At 53.1% G+C, this 15,127-nt stretch overlaps 1 protein-coding gene across 8 annotated transcripts; it reads right to left on the reverse strand.

Annotated features, from left to right (window-relative positions):
* Positions 1–6,420: 6,420 nt before the first annotated feature.
* Positions 6,421–11,661, reverse strand: SBSN (suprabasin). 8 transcript variants are annotated; one of them, XM_077982285.1, is made up of 7 exons: positions 10,630–11,661; positions 10,517–10,575; positions 10,110–10,462; positions 9,660–9,893; positions 7,865–7,930; positions 7,717–7,761; positions 6,421–6,587 (listed from the first exon to the last, which is right to left on the reverse strand). In XM_077982285.1, the coding sequence occupies exons 1-7, from the start codon at positions 11,565–11,567 to the stop codon at positions 6,564–6,566; spliced, it is 1,719 nt and encodes a 572-aa protein (XP_077838411.1). In that variant the 5' UTR covers positions 11,568–11,661; the 3' UTR covers positions 6,421–6,563. The 8 variants fall into 8 exon arrangements, with proteins under 8 accessions (XP_077838411.1, XP_077838410.1, XP_077838413.1 ...); XM_077982284.1 differs by having other exon boundaries at positions 9,660–11,007; positions 11,062–11,660; XM_077982287.1 differs by lacking the exons at positions 10,110–10,462; positions 10,517–10,575 and having other exon boundaries at positions 9,660–10,109; positions 11,280–11,653.
* Positions 11,662–15,127: the final 3,466 nt, after the last annotated feature.

Consider the following 15,127-nt stretch of genomic DNA (forward strand, 5'->3'; position numbering starts at 1 on the left):
GGATGACTTGAGGTCAAAAGTTCGAGACCAGCCTGGGCAACACAGAGAGACCCCCATCTCTAAAAAATGTTTTTGAAAAAGTAGTTGGGTGTGGTGGTGCACGCCTATAGTTCTAGCTACTCCAGAGGCTGAGGTGAGAGGATCACTTGAGCTCTAGAGGTTGAGGCTGCTATGATCGCACCACTGCACTCCAGCCTGGGTGACAGAGTGAGACCTTGTCTCAAAAAAAGCATTCTCCTTGCAGAGTTTACATTCACGGTGGGGGGAGTTGGGCAATAGGTGACAGAGAGGTGTTTTAAATAGGGTACTCGGGAAAGGCTCTTTGAGATGTGACCTGTGAGCTGAGCCCTGCAGGGAGTGGAAGAGTGAGCCGTGGGGATTAGCTGGGGCTAGTGGATTCCAAGCAGCGGGAACAGCCATGCAAAGGCCTGGAGGCAGGAGCCTGCCTACTGTATTTGAGAACCATTGTGGCTGGAGCAGTGTCGGGATGGGAGAAGCTAAAGTCAAAGAGGGAAAGATCCTGGGGTCTTGGGGACTATTATGAAGACTGACTTTTTTCTTTTTTCTTTTTTCTTTTTTGTCGCTCAGGCTGAAGGTCAATGGCACAATCTCAACTCACCACAACATCCACCACCAGGGTACAAGTGATTCTTCTGCCTCAGCCTCCCAAGTAGCTGGGATTATAGGCGCCTGCCACGATGCCTGGCTAAGTTGTGTATTTTTAGTAGAGACGGGGTTTTGCCATGTTGTCTAGGCTGGTCTCGAACCCTTGATCTCAAGTGATCCACCCACCTAGGCCTCCCGAAGTGCTGGGATTACAGGTGTGAGCCACCACACCTGGCCAACTTTGACTTTTATTTGTACTCTGAATGAGGTGGAACCAGCCAAGGGTTCTGGGCTGCCATGGGTGCTAACAGCATTCCCCTGGGGAACAGATCGTTGGGGATTGTGGAGTACAGAGAACCAGGGAGGAGGGAGATTGGAGGCTGGACTCAGTCTAGTGGGAAGATAAGGCCTTGGGGGTGGGTGATGTCTCTGCTCCCTTCTGTGGGATGCCAGGTCTCAAACTGGCACCTACAGTCTCACCTCTTCCACGGGGCCTATCCCAGAGCCTACATTCAAACCCTAGCTCCACCGCTTACTAACCATGATCTTAACCCATCTGTGCAACAATTTTCTCATCTGTAAAGAGGGGTGAATGTGAGGATTGAGTGAAGCAATACAAGTAAATTGCTTAGAGAAGTGTCTGCCACTGAGAAGCACTCAATATATTTCTCGGCAGTGCTGATCACATTGCTGTTCCTGGAATGCTTTCTCGGCAGTTGTTTAATCTTGAGACACACACATGCACACATCCTGAAATGCCAGATACATGGCTCACGCCTGTAATCCCAGAACCTTGGGAGGCCAAGGAGGGAAGATTGCTTGAGCCCAAGAGTTCCCAACCACGCTGGGCAACATGGTGAGACCCCGTCTCTACAAAAAATACAAAAATTACCAGGGTGTAGTGACATGTGCCTGTAGTCCCAGCCACTTGGGAAGCTGAGGCACGTGGATCGCTTGAACCCTGGAGGCAGAGGTTGCAGTGAGCCATGATTACGCCACTGCACTCCAGCCTGGATGACAGGGCGAGACACTGCCTCAATTTAAAAAAAAAAAAAAAATGCCAGATACAGAAACTTACTTTTAAAGAACACTCATTTGGAACCAGAACGGGGTGGCTCACACCTGTAATCCCAGCACTTTGGGAGGCCAAGGCAGGCTGATTACCTCAGATCAGGAGTTCAAGACCAGCCTGGCCAACATGGTGAAACCCCATCACTACTAAAAATACAAAAATTAGCCAGGCGTGGTGTGCGCCTGTAATCCCAGCTACTTGGGAGGCTGAGGCAGGAGAATCTCCTGAACCCGGGATTTGGAGGTTGCAGTGAGCCAAGATCGTGTCACTGCACTCTAGCCTGGGCAACAGAACAAGATTCTGTCAAAAAAACAAACAAACAAGACAACATTCATTTGGATGTAGCCCCCTCCCCCTTCCTGGGAGTCGAAAGGGCAGCAGGCCACTTCACTGCTAGAGATGTCCAGCAGGGAAGTGCCCTTGAACAGGAGCCTGGCCTTCACCACTTACTAGCTGGGTGGCCTCAGGCAACACGCTCCCTTCTGTGCACCTCTTCTTCAACATCTGTGAGGGCGATGATCATGGTACTTGCCTCCTAGGTGGTTGTGGGGATGAAATGAATCATGCCTGTAAGTGCTTAGCACAGACCCTATAAAAGATGCCCAGTGAGAGCCACACCCAAACTCCTCTCCCTGTTCTTCAACATCTTCAGAAACCGGCCCTTCCTCTCCGTGTTTCTCCCTAGCCTGGCTCCACCCGTCTCAGGCAAAGCAGCCTGTGTCTTGCTCACATTCATTCCATGGCCCTTCCCAACCTGCTCAAGCCAGTGGCTTCCCTTCTGCTTTTGGCAGACATTGACACCTGGCCTTGACATCACTGCTTGAACCTCTTCGTCTGGGGGGAAATGGATAGGATATTTGTAATATGATTACAGATTGTCGTAACCAACAGGAAAAACAAGATCAGGGCTATGAGAGAGAGTGACAGGGTGGCTGTAGCTCAGGTTGAGCGGTCAAGGTAGCTGAGATGCAAAGGGTAGGGAAGAGCCAGTATGGGGGGCCGAGGGGCATGGAAAGTGTTGCTAGCAGAGGGAGCAGCATGCAAGACCTTCAGACAGGAGAGAGCCCAGCCTCTTTTACCCTCAAAACAGACTCAAAGCTCTGCTTTTTCAGAGGCCTCCCAGGACTGACTCAGTGTCTATCAATTATCTTGTATCTCTTTGGTATTTTCAGGACCCCCATCCAAGCAAACCCAGCAAGAAAATGTGCCTGAAAAATAGTCAATCAGCCGGGCGATGGCTAGGCACGGTGGTTCACACCTGTAATCCCAACACTTTGGGAGGCCGAGGCGGGCGGATCACCTGAAGTCAGGAGTTCGGGACCAGCCTGGCCAACATGGTGAAACCCCATCTCTACTGAAAATACAAAAATTTAGCTGGGTGTGGTGGCACACGCCTGTAAGGGAGGCTGAGGCAGGAGAATTGCTTGAGCCCGGGAGGCAGAGGTTGCAGTGAGCTGATATCACCCACTGCAATCCAGCCTGGATGACAGAGTGAGACCTGTCTCCAAAAAAAAAAAAATATATATATATATACACACACATATGTATACATATAGGTATGTATATATTTTTTAAATAAAAATAAATAAAGTCAATGAAAGCTTTTATTTCACAAAAGAAAGAGTCCCTTCAATTTTGCCTTTTCAAAAGCCGCCACTGTAGGATTCCTTTAAGTAGAGCCTCCTCCAATACCTGTGAAACGAAGTCCAGCACAGAGCAGACCCTCACTCAGTATGTGACATGAATGGAAGGTTCTATTTACATCAGTGCAGCAAGCAGGTGGGTGCCGTGGCTCACACCTGTATTCCCAGCACTTTGGGAGGCTGAGGCGGAAGGATTGCCTGAGCTCAGGAGTTCAGGACCAGCCTGGGCAACATAATGAGACCCCCATCTCTACAAAAAAAAATTTAAAAATTAGCCAGGCATGGTGGTGTGTGCTTGTAGTCCCAGCTACTTGAGAGGCTGAAGTGGGAGGATTCCTTGAGCCCAGGAGATTGAGGCTGCAGTTAGCCATGACCCTGCTACTGAACTTCAGCCTGAACAACAGACCAAGACTCTGTCTCAAAAAATAAAGAAGACAAAATGCAGCAAACATAATGTTTACAGTTTACTTTGAAATACATCAAAAATGTTTGATATGGGGCTAAATGGACAGATGCGTGATCAAGCAAGTATGGTAAAAATCTAAGTGGTGAGAATGTTGGTGTTCACTATAAAACTCATCTTTTCATGATGTTTGAAATGTTTTCAAAATAAAATATCGCAGGGGGAGGGAAGGAGCATATGTAATGAAATTATGGTATTCCACAGAATAAGGGAAAATGCAGTGACTATAAAGTGAGGAACCTCACGTTTTTTGCACAAATGTAGGCCCCTCCCCTTGCCAGTCATTGAGCTCTTATTGATGCGTGGCTTTGTGTGTTTGCATTCACATTCTGTTTACAGGCCTTGCCTCCGAGGAAAGCTGTGAATTCCCCAAGGGCAAGAACACTGTCTCTTAGTTCCAGTCCCCCACTGACGGAATTTTGGAGCTGGAAGCAACAGTTGTGGAATCCCTGCCTCCGGGAAATACGCTGCCTTCAGGCATCTTGCTCCTGGTTGGAACGCAAGTCTCCCAGCGCCCAGGCTAGTGCCTGGGAGGGTTACAGAGACTTCACGGGGAACCATGAGAAGTCAGGTGCTGGCGATAGATGGAGCCAGACCCAGGCCTGCTGTTTTCTCTGTGGGTGCCCTCGTCCCACGGAGCTGCAGCGTCCTCATCCATACAGTGTTGACGAGAAGAGGGCTTCTGCCTTTGGGTTGTGGGAGACTTAAAGAACATGAACGGGCCAGATGAAGTGGCCTTGCCTGTAATGCCACCACTTCGGGAGGCCAAGGCGGGAGAATCCCCTGAGCCCAGGAGTTTGAGAACAGCCTGGGCAATATAGTGAGGCCCTGTTTTTTTTGTTGTTGTTGTTGTTGTTTTTGCGATGGAGTCTCGCCTTGTCATTCAGGCTGGAGTGCAGAGGCACAATCTCAGCTCACTGCAACCTCCATTTTCCAGGTTCAAGTGATTCTCCTGCCTCAACCTCCTGAGTAGCTGGGATTACAGGCACCCACCACCACACCCAGCTAATTTTTTTTTTGAGACGGAGTCTCGCTCTGTCGCCCAGGCTGGAGTGCAGTGGCGCGATCTCGGCTCACTGCAAGCTCCGCCTCCCGGGTTCACGCCATTCTCCTGCCTCAGCCTCCCGAGTAGCTGGGACTACAGGCGCCCACAACCGCGCCCGGCTAATTTTTTGTATTTTTAGTAGAGACGGGGTTTCACCATGGTCTCGATCTCCTGACCTTGTGATCCGCCCGCCTCGGCCTCCCAAAGTGCTGGGATTACAGGTGTGAGCCACCGCGCCCGGCCATTTTTTTTTTTTTTTTTTTTTTTTGTATTTTTAGTAAAGACAGGATTTCACCATGTTGGTCAGGCTAGTCTTGAACACTTGACCTCGTGATCCGCCAGCTTTGGCCTCCCAAAGTACTGGGATTATAGGCATGAGCCACTGCACCCGGCCAAAAAAATAATTTTTAATTAGCCAAGTGTGGTGGTGCGTGCCTATAGTTCCAGCTACTCAAGAGGCTGAGGCGGGAGACTCCCTTGAGCCCAGGTTTGAGAACAGCCTGGGCAATATAGTGAGACTAGTGAGACCCCCTCTCTAAAAAAAAAAAAAAAAAAAAAAAAAATTTAATTAGCTGAATGTGGTGGCGCGTGCCTGTAGTAGTTCCAGCTACTCAGGAGGCTGAGGTGGGAGGATTGCTTGAGCCAAGGAGGTCGAGGCTGCAGTGAGCCATGATCGCATCTCTGCACTCTAGCCTGGACAAAAGAGCAAGACTCTGTCTCAAAAAAAAAAAGAGAGAGAGAATATGAACACCTCTGTAGCCGGTACCTTGAGTCTAGCAAGTGCTCTATACTCAGTAATTGTAATCGTCGTTCCTCTGGGCTTTGAATGGTGCACAGATCTGAAAATGGGGCCTTCTGTGCCCCCACTCGGTGGCTCCTGTCACCAACATGTCTTCCACCTGAGCCTTCCATCCTTCCCCCTCCTTCCCCTGAGAGGATCCCCGGCCCCATCCCGTGTCTCACTTTTCCTGTTCACCGATTCCCCCTCTCCGCTGCTGCCAAAGGGCAAAGACCTCTGTTTTTCCAGAATATCCTTTGTAGCTCTTCACTGTCTCTCTCCCTCCACTCACTGACTGTAAACTTGGTCATGTTTCTTAATGTGTGCAAGCCCCCACGTGCTTCTCTATAAAATGGGGCAATAACAGTCCCTTTCACCTAACTGGGTGGTTGGGAGGAGTCAATGATGTCATGCAGGTAACGCGCCTGGCAGGCAGCCTGGCATGTCTTAACTGCACAATAAATACAAGTTATTGTTGTTATTCTTTTGGCGCCCCACCCCCTTGACTGAGGATGCTACCTCCTGGACCCAGACCATTCTCTCCCGGTGTGTCTGTCCCCACCAGTGGCCGGCAGTGCTTTTCCCTGCACGAGTCCTCCTGCCATTAGCCAGCATGAACTTTGCACCCCAGTAAAGTGTAGTTTGCCCCCATTACCTGCCCTTTTACGGCTGATCAGCCTGAAATCTCCAGCCCAACCCCCCTGTGCATCAGACACCCTGACTCCTTCAGCAAAGTAACAAGAAAAGACAAGCCCCTCCCGCCTCCCTCTCCATCCCTCCTTAGGGAGCCCAGGGGACCACGATGAGACAGCATAGTGTATCGAGTTTATTCACAAATCCCAGTACAACCCCCTTCAGGGACTCCAGAAACCTGTCCCCCACCCCCAGCCCCTCCAGGTCATGTCAGCTGATGTGACAACGGCAACATTAGTCTCCCAGCAAGGGCAGGTGCCCGTTTAGGGCATGATGTTGGCGACGCTCTGGAAGAGAGAAGGAGAGCAGGGTGAATGCTGGGTCTACAGTCATGATGAGGGCCTGAGACCTCAGCCCCACCCCTCAGGAGAAGCGCAAGAGGCACTGGCTGCTCTGGCCCCGGAGTTAGGTTCTGAGGAACAGCTTCAGGAAGGCAGCAACTAAACTTAAGAACATGAGGAAGCCAGCTCCCGCAGCCAGAGGGGCTGGGGCCTCTGCAGGAACAAGCAAGCCTCGTGTGTTTAGCCTCAGAAGATGCTCTGCAGCCCCCATAGCCCAGGATACACAAGGGTGGGCCTTCCTCCTCCGTAACACACCCTCACCCTGGCCTGCACCCGGTCTCAGGCAGCAGATATAATAAATGCAAAAAAAGCCTGGGCACAGTGGCTTATGCCTGTAATCCCAGCACTTTGGGAGGCCGAGGAAGGGGGGATCACTTGAGATCAGGAGTTCGAGACCAGCCTGGCCGATATGGTGAAATCCCCGTCTCTACTAAAAATACAGAAATTAGCTGGGCATGTTGGCGCACACCTGTAATCCCAGCTACTCAGGAGGCTGAGATAGGAGAATCACTTGAACCCAGGAGGTGACGGTTGCAGCGAGCTGAGATTGCGCCACTGCACTCCAGCCTGGGAGATAGAGTGAGACTCTGTCTCAATAAATTAAAATAAAGAAAGAGAGTCAGGAGGTTACTTTGAGCCCCAAGTGGGAACAAGGATTCCACAGGAGCCTCTACACTGGGGTGACCTTGCACCAGGGAGAGGACAAAGCCACAGGCTCCTCCTCTCAGCATGAAGCAAAGGCATTTGCAGCAGGGTGGGGGGACAGGAGGGAAGTCAGTCAGGAACGAGGACAGGGAGAGAGAGGGAATGAGAACAGTCAGCAGCCCCTCCCCACTCCCTGGCTCCCAGGGGCACCAGGGCCCTGGAGGTCTTCTCTGCCAGCTTGTGTTTGCCTTGGTGGAAATGAAAAGCACCCAAAAGATGAGGGCAGGGTGCAAAGGGGAGAGAGCGGGTGGAGAGAGGAAAGCCCAGGACTGGGTATCAGGTTGGAGGGTCCAACAGACACTGGGAAGGGATCAGGGTGAGAGTGTCTATCAGGACGCAGAGCAGAAAGGAGACACGGTGTGGCACTCACCCTCCACAGAGCGGGAAGGTTGATGAAAGGCGTGTTGACCGAGGCCTGCAATCCAAGGACAAGAAGGTCAGTTTCCAGTGTCCGACCCACAGCCATGCTAGGGAACTCCCAGGGGCCTTCTCTCCCCTACCCCGGAGTCCGCACTTACCCCAGAGGCTAACGGCGTGGTTGTGGCCCCTCCTTGATGGCCGGAAGATCCGCTTTGATGGTTGCCCTGTGGACAAAGCCCAGACTCTTGTTACAAACCCTTAATCCTGGGGGTCTCCCAGTTCCCTTTCCCCAGTGACCTGGTCCCCTCCAGGGTGACTGGGGCTGGAGTGGGAGGCACAGCTTAACCCACTGCCTCCTCACTATCCAGAAGAAAACCCAAAGCCTGTGCTCCCGTGGGCATTCTGCCTCCTGCTACCTTTTCCTCCCCAAAGCCCCTTTTAATTTCCTTAACGAAGTGCCCTCAGTCACGGAGGAGGGGCTGGTGGAAAGGGAAGGTAGAGGACCCATGCCATTAGCAGGACCTAGTTTCACCTCAGCCCTGACCTCACATCTACCCTTCTATGCCCTGTCTAGCTGCATCCCTAACTCCACTGATCCTCGTCCTTAACCCAGCCCCAGACACTCAGCCATGCACCCCAGCAGCGCCCCCAACCCCGGTTGCTGTTGCGAGCCCCCAACTCCCACAGTGCACCTCTGCTCGTGGCACCCTGCAGCCTGCCGCGCCCACTCCTCTACTGCACCGTTCCTCCCCACCCTGGCTCTGTCTGGCGGCAGATGCGGCTCTGGGCTTTGAGTTCGGAGCCAGTCACATCTTGCAGATCCCAGGACCCCTCATGGAGCCTGGAAAGTGAGGGCGCACAGGAGTCCACCCTCTCCTGCTCCCCACGCTCCCTTCTTGGTGTCTGTTCTGTTGTGAGTGGCGCTATTTGCCTGCCTCCAGTCTCTGTTCCCTCTACATATTTTATTTTATTATTATTATTTTTTGAGACAGAGTCTCACTCTGTTGCCCAGGCTGGGGTGCAATGGCACGATCTTGGCTCACTGCAACCTCCGATTCCCAGGTTCAAGGGATTCTCCTGCCTCAGCCTCCTGAGTAGCTGGGATTAGAGGCGCCCGCCACCACACCCGGCTAATTTTTGTATTTTTAGTAGAGACGGGGTTTCACCATGTTGGCCAGGCTTGCTCTTGAACTCCTGACCTCAAGCGATCCGCCTGTCTCGGCCTCCCAAAGTGCTGGGATTACAGGCATGAGCCACTGAACCCAGCTTCTGTTCCCTCTGCATAAATGGGTGAGAGAAACCTTCCAGAAAAACTCTCCTGGCTGGGCAGTGTAGGGGAAGAAAACACTGGCCTGCCCTCCGCCAAAGCTGGGCACTAGCCACAGGACCTTGGCACGTCCCCTAACTTCTCTGAGCCTTTGTTTCCTTATCTGAGAATCAGGGCGCCAGCAGCCTCATCTTGACCACATCAGAGGGTAGTTACGAAGATTGCACAGGCCAAGGCTCATCTGCAAAAGCTGTTCCTCATGCTCACTCTCCTCACCAGGTTTTCTCAACACTCAATGCCTTTGCAGTGAGTGCCTATACTAGATCTTGATCTCAGGAACTGTTTCCCATTCCCCAGGAGGGGCTTCACGGTCCCCACTTGAGGCCCCCTTAACCAGGAGTGCCCACCACCCTGTCTGATACATGCTTTGCAGATAAGGTGGCTCACCCTATCTGACCAGCTACCACCAGCTCCTTTGTAAGGGAGATGGGGAAAGGGGAGAAGCACAGTGATACAGCTTGGGGGAGAAGCACAGTGATACAGCTTGGGGGAGAAGCACAGTGATACAGCTGCCCAAGCTTCTTTCACCAAACGAAGACTACATGGACCCCCCCAAATGTCCCAGAGGTTTAACCTTTCCCTCCCCCAACCCCCATGTCCCCCATTTCCCCATCCTGTTCACCTACATTCAGCAGCTGGTTGGCCTCCTTGCTGGCTTGGTTGACCCCACTATGAGCATTCTGCGGCTCCTTCCCGGCCTGGCCAGCAGCATGGTGGGCACCTTGGCCAAGCTTCTCCACTTCCTTTCCAGCCTGGTCAGCAGCATGGTTGACCCCTTGACCAAGTTTCTCTGCTTCCTTCCCAGCCTGGTGGACCCCAGTGTGGAACCCTTGGACCGCTTTGTCTGCTTCTTTTCCGGCCTGTTCAAGGGTATGGTGAACTCCCTGGCCAAACTGCTCTGCCTCCTTCCCAGCCTCGTGAACCCCGGTGTGGAACCCTTGGACCGCTTTGTCTGCTTCCTTTCCGGCCTGGTCAGCAGCATGGTTGACCCCTTGGCCAAGTTTCTCTGCTTCCTTCCCAGCCTGGTGGACCCCAGTGTGGAACCCTTGGACCGCTTTATCTGCTTCCTTTCCGGCCTGTTCAAGGGTGTGGTGAACTCCCTGGCCAAATTGCCCAGCCTCCCTCCCGGCCTCATGGACCCCGGGTTGGACACCGTGGACTGCTATGTCTCCCTCTTTCCCAGCCTGCCCTGCTGCATAGTGAATGTCGTGGCCAAACTGCCCCGCCTCCCTTCCAGCCTGACTAATGCCATGATGGAGGCCTTGGACCGCTCCGTCTCCCTCCTTCCCCACCTGCGAGGCAGCATGGTGGACTCCCTGGCCAAACTTCTCTGCTTCCTTCCAGGCCTCATTAACCCCATGGTGGATCCCATGGCCGAGCTTCTCTGTTTCCTTCCCAAACTGACTGGCAGCATGGTGGACCCCCTGGCCTAACTTCTCTGCCTCCTTCCCAACCTGACCAGCAGTATGGTGGATTCCCTGGCCAAACTTCTCTGTCTCCTTCCAGCCCTCACTGAGTCCATGATGGACCCCCTGGCCAAACCTCCCTGCCTCATTTCCCGCCTGCCCTGCAGCATGGTGGATACCCTGGCCAAACCTCCCTGCCTCATTTCCGGCCTGCCCCACAGCGTGGTGGGCCCCCTGGCCAAACCTCCCAGCCTCATTTCCGGCCTGCCCCGCAGCATGGTGGGCCCCCTGGCCAAACTTCTCTGCCTCCTTCCCAACCTGACCAGCAGCATGGTGGGCCCCCTGGCCAAACTTCTCTGCCTCCTTCCCAACCTGACCAGCAGCATGGTGGGCCCCCTGGCCAAACTTCTCTGCCTCCTTCCCAACCTGACCAGCAGCATGGTGGACCCCCTGGCCAAACTTCTCTGCCTCCTTCCCAACCTGACCAGCAGTATGGTGGATCCCCTGGCCAAACTTCTCTGTTTCCTTCCAGCCCTCACTGAGACCATGGTGGGCCCCCTGGCCAAACCTCCCTGCCTCGTTTCCTGCCTGCCCTGCAGCATGGTGGATACCCTGGCCAAACCTCCCAGCCTCATTTCCAGCCTGCCCCGCAGCATGGTGGGCCCCCTGGCCAAACCTCCCTGCCTCACTTCCCGCCTGGTTGGCCCCGTGATGGACCCCATGGTGGATCAGTTTGTCTGCCTCCTTCCCAACCTGTCCAGCAGCGTTGTTGACCCCATGGCCAAACTTCTCTGCTTCCTTTCCTGCTTGTCCAATACCATGGTTGATCTCATGGGCTACCTTGTCCATTCCGTGGTTGAGCCCCTGGACGCCTTTGTCCAACTCCTTGCCGGTGTGGCTCCCCATGTTGCTAAGTCCGTTGAAAACCTTCTCCACTTCCCTTCCAGCGTGCGTGATTCCACTGTTGATGCCATCCAGGGCCTTGCCCACCTCTCTCTCTGCATTGCTCAGCCCTCGGTTGATCCCTTCAATGACCTTCTCAATGGGGTCATCGCTGGCCGCCCATCCAGGCAGGGCCCCCAGTAGCAGAAGGAGGGAGCAGGAGCTGACCAGATGTGCAAGATGCATATTGCTGGGAAGGTCGGGGAGGATGCAGAGAGGAGCCTGGGAAGCCACACTGCTATTTATTCTCTCTCCCTCTAGCCCTCTTCTCCACCCCTCATGACTCAATTACCTCTGTGAGGCACTGACTTGGTCCTCAGTCAAGGAGGTGTTTCCCAGGGAGATTTGGAGTTGAGCAATGGAGAGGAGGAGGAAGAGAGGGTGAGTCATGGATGGAGAAGAACTCTGGCATCTTTGCTTCTTGCCCTCCACCCCAGAGATGGGTGTCTGCCCTTCCAACCACCTCCTCTTTTCATTCCTCACCCACTGTCCAGGACTCCTCTCTCTCAAACCCACCTTCCACCACTCTCTGTCCCTGGGATGCAGGGGATTCCTCAACACCTCACTCCTCTCAGGCATCTAAGCCTCCAGCTCCCCCAGCAGTGAGGGGCTACAATGATGGGAGGCACCGTCTGGAGAGGGAAGAACCCTAGGGGGTTTGAGGGAGTCATCAGACCTCATTCTTGTGGGCCGGCCCCTGCCCTTCACTCATTCCATTCCAGCCACACAGGCCTTCTCCCTGTTCCACAAACACACCAAGCTCATTCTTGCTGCAGGGCCTTTGCACATGCTCCTCTCTCTGCCTGGAATGCAGAACCCAGATCTTTACATGGCTGGCTCCTCCTCATCCATACTTGACTTAAATGCCAACTTTGAAAGAAAACCTCCCCTGACCATAACATGACATTAATTATACTCTGTAGTATCACCCTTTTGTTTTCACAGCAAAAAAAAAAAAAAAAAAAAAAATTCTGAAATTATCTTTATTTTTTATTGCTTGTCTCACCTACTAGGAATGTAAATTGGTCATGTTGGTCACTGCTGTATTCATAGCTTCTTGAACACTGCCTGGGGTTCAGTAAATATTTATTGACTGGACAAATGGATAGATTCAAGGAAGCCAAAGGAAGAGACTCCAAGCCCAAGTCTGGGTTTCACAGGGTGCTGGAGGGAAGGGCGCCTGGGTCGCCAGGACAGCATAGGGTCTCTTGGGGAGTGTTGCGGATTTTGGAGGCGGGATCCCATTCCTGTCACAGAACCCAGACCGCCTGCCTCCCAGCCCTTGGGCAAGGGCAGGGGGCTGATTGCCATGAGCTGGAACAGGACGCAGTGTCTCCTGAAAAGCCGGTCGAGGCAGCCACGGGGAGGGGCCGAAGACCCGGGGCAGCAGGAGCCTGTGAGACAGAACCTGGGCTGGGGCCAGGCGCTCATCCTTCCTGCCCTCCCCGCATGGGCCCTCCTAAGCCCCAACCTGAAGCTCCAAGCGTTGACATTTTGGCTCAGGTTGGAGGGGAAACAGCTGAGAGTCTGACCTTGGGCATGAAAAGGGCATTAGAAGGAAGGGCAGGTGGTGGTGGGCAGGCTTGGGGCAGCAGATGGATCTAGGAGCCGGTTTGGAGGAGGCTAAGACCAGAACAAGAGCCAGTGGGTGGCTACAGTGGGTGCAAGGGTGAAAGATATTTGGGTTTTGGTGCCAAGGGGAGAGACTGAGAGAGGGGTGGAGGTGGGATTGCTGGTGGGAAGGCCAGGCAGGAAGGAATGTGCAGGGTGTGAGCAGCTGGAGGTGGCAGAGCTATGTGTGTGGGTGCCCAGGTGTGGCGAGAATCTGCACGTGTTTTCAGGCTTTGCTCAAACAAGAGTGCTAAGGCCCACTCCCCTCAGAGGACCCAGGGTTCCTCTCCAGCTCTTGGACACTTGACTCCACCCAAAGACAGGCATCCCAGGACAGATACGCAGAAGCTTCTGCCTCCTCTGGGCTCTGCCTATAGAGGGTGACTAAGTGTGCCACCTCTCCAAGCTTGAGTTCATCAAATCTGTTTCCCGGTTTCACACTCCAGGGAAAAAGCCAACTTCCTGGGCAAAGTCAGGTGTGGTTTTTCTGCCCTGGTCCAGGGCTGAAATGATGGAGTTTCCCACACCAGGAGGTGGCTGGGCAGAGAAGAGTGGGTGATGAGTGTCAGAATCCTAATCCACCCGGAGATCAAGAGGTGGCGTTTCTCCCACTTTGAACTGTGTTCCATCTTCTTTTTGTTTTTTTGGAGGCACAGTTTCGCTCTATCCCCCAGGCTGGAGTACAGCGGCGTGATCTCAGCTCACTGCAACCTCTGCCTCCCAGGTTCAAGCAATTCTCCTGCCTCAGCCTCCTGAGTAGCTGGGATTACAGGTACACGCCACCACACCTGGGTAATTTTTGTATTTTTAGTAGGATGGAGTTCCACCATGTTGGCCAGGGTGGTCTCAAACTCCTGACCTCAGGTGATCCACCTGCCTCGGCCTCCCAAAGTGCTGGGATTACAAGCGTGAGCCACTGCACCCAGCCAAAATCAGCCCTTTTTTAATCCTGGTTTTGTCGATGTTATATTTTTCACCTCCTTGATTGTACACCAAAATGTAGCCCCCTTTGTTTAATTAATCATCTGTGTTTTGGTCTCAGTTTATTAAAACCTCCTCACCTGTACACCCAGTTTACTTTCTTCTCCCAGGCTATCAAAGAAGGAGAACCTCCCCCTGCCCCAGTCCCATGGCAGGTGCTTGGCAAATGAATTTCCCATGGATGTTGGCGGAAGGAAGAGGTTATGTCATTCTGCCCCTTCTTGCATCCATCCCTCTCTGGGATGGTGGCTCCTTCCTGGCGCAAACCCCGACTCCCCCGAATCTTGGTCACAGCTGCGTGTCAACCTGCTGTGCAGGTGAGGGTGCCTGCCTGAGTCACTGAGGTGCAAGCAAACCCCTACCCCGGGGCTGCAGGGGAGGGAGCTGTTTGTCCACTTGTGGTTTGTCAGATGTTTATTGAAAACCTGCTTTGTGTTGTTCTAAGTGCTAGAGGCACAGTTGCGAACAAACAAGAACGGGAGCCCTGTGAGGGGCTTAGAGCCCAAGGGGGAGACATCGAACAAATAAACCAATCAATAGATCATGACAAACTACATGAAAAGCTACAAGGAAAAGAATGGGTGCTGCGAGAAGATGTGACGTGAAGAGTGTGATAAGATTGGCAATCAGGGCCGGGCAAGGTGGCTCCCGCCTGTAATCCCAGCACTTTGGGAGGCCCAGGCAGATGGATCGCCTGAGGTCAGGAGTTTGAGATCAGCCTGGCCAACATGGTGAAACCCCATCTCTACTAAAAATACAAAAAAAAAAAAAAAATTAGCCAGGTGTAGTGGCGCATGCCTGTAGTCCCAGCTACTGAGGAGGCTGAGGCGGGAGAATCACTTGGATCCAGGAGGCAGAGGTTGTGCTGAGCCAATATCACATCATTGCACTTCAGCCCAGGCAACAAGAGAGAAACTCTGTCTCAAAAAAAGAAAAGAAAAGAAAAGATTAGCGATCAGATGAAACCTCAGGAACTGACATTTATTCATTCAGGCATAGTTTATTGGGCTAATGCCTTTTTCCGATTTTCAGACAGGGTCTTGCTCTGTCGCCTGGCGGGAGTGCAGTGACACAATCACAGCTCACTGCAGCCTTGACCTCCCAGGCTCAAGTGATCCTCCCACCTCAGTCTCCCTAATAACTGGGGCGACAGG

This window comes from Macaca mulatta, chromosome 19 (genome assembly GCF_049350105.2).
Source record: "Macaca mulatta isolate MMU2019108-1 chromosome 19, T2T-MMU8v2.0, whole genome shotgun sequence".
NCBI classification, from domain to species: domain Eukaryota; kingdom Metazoa; phylum Chordata; class Mammalia; order Primates; family Cercopithecidae; genus Macaca; species Macaca mulatta.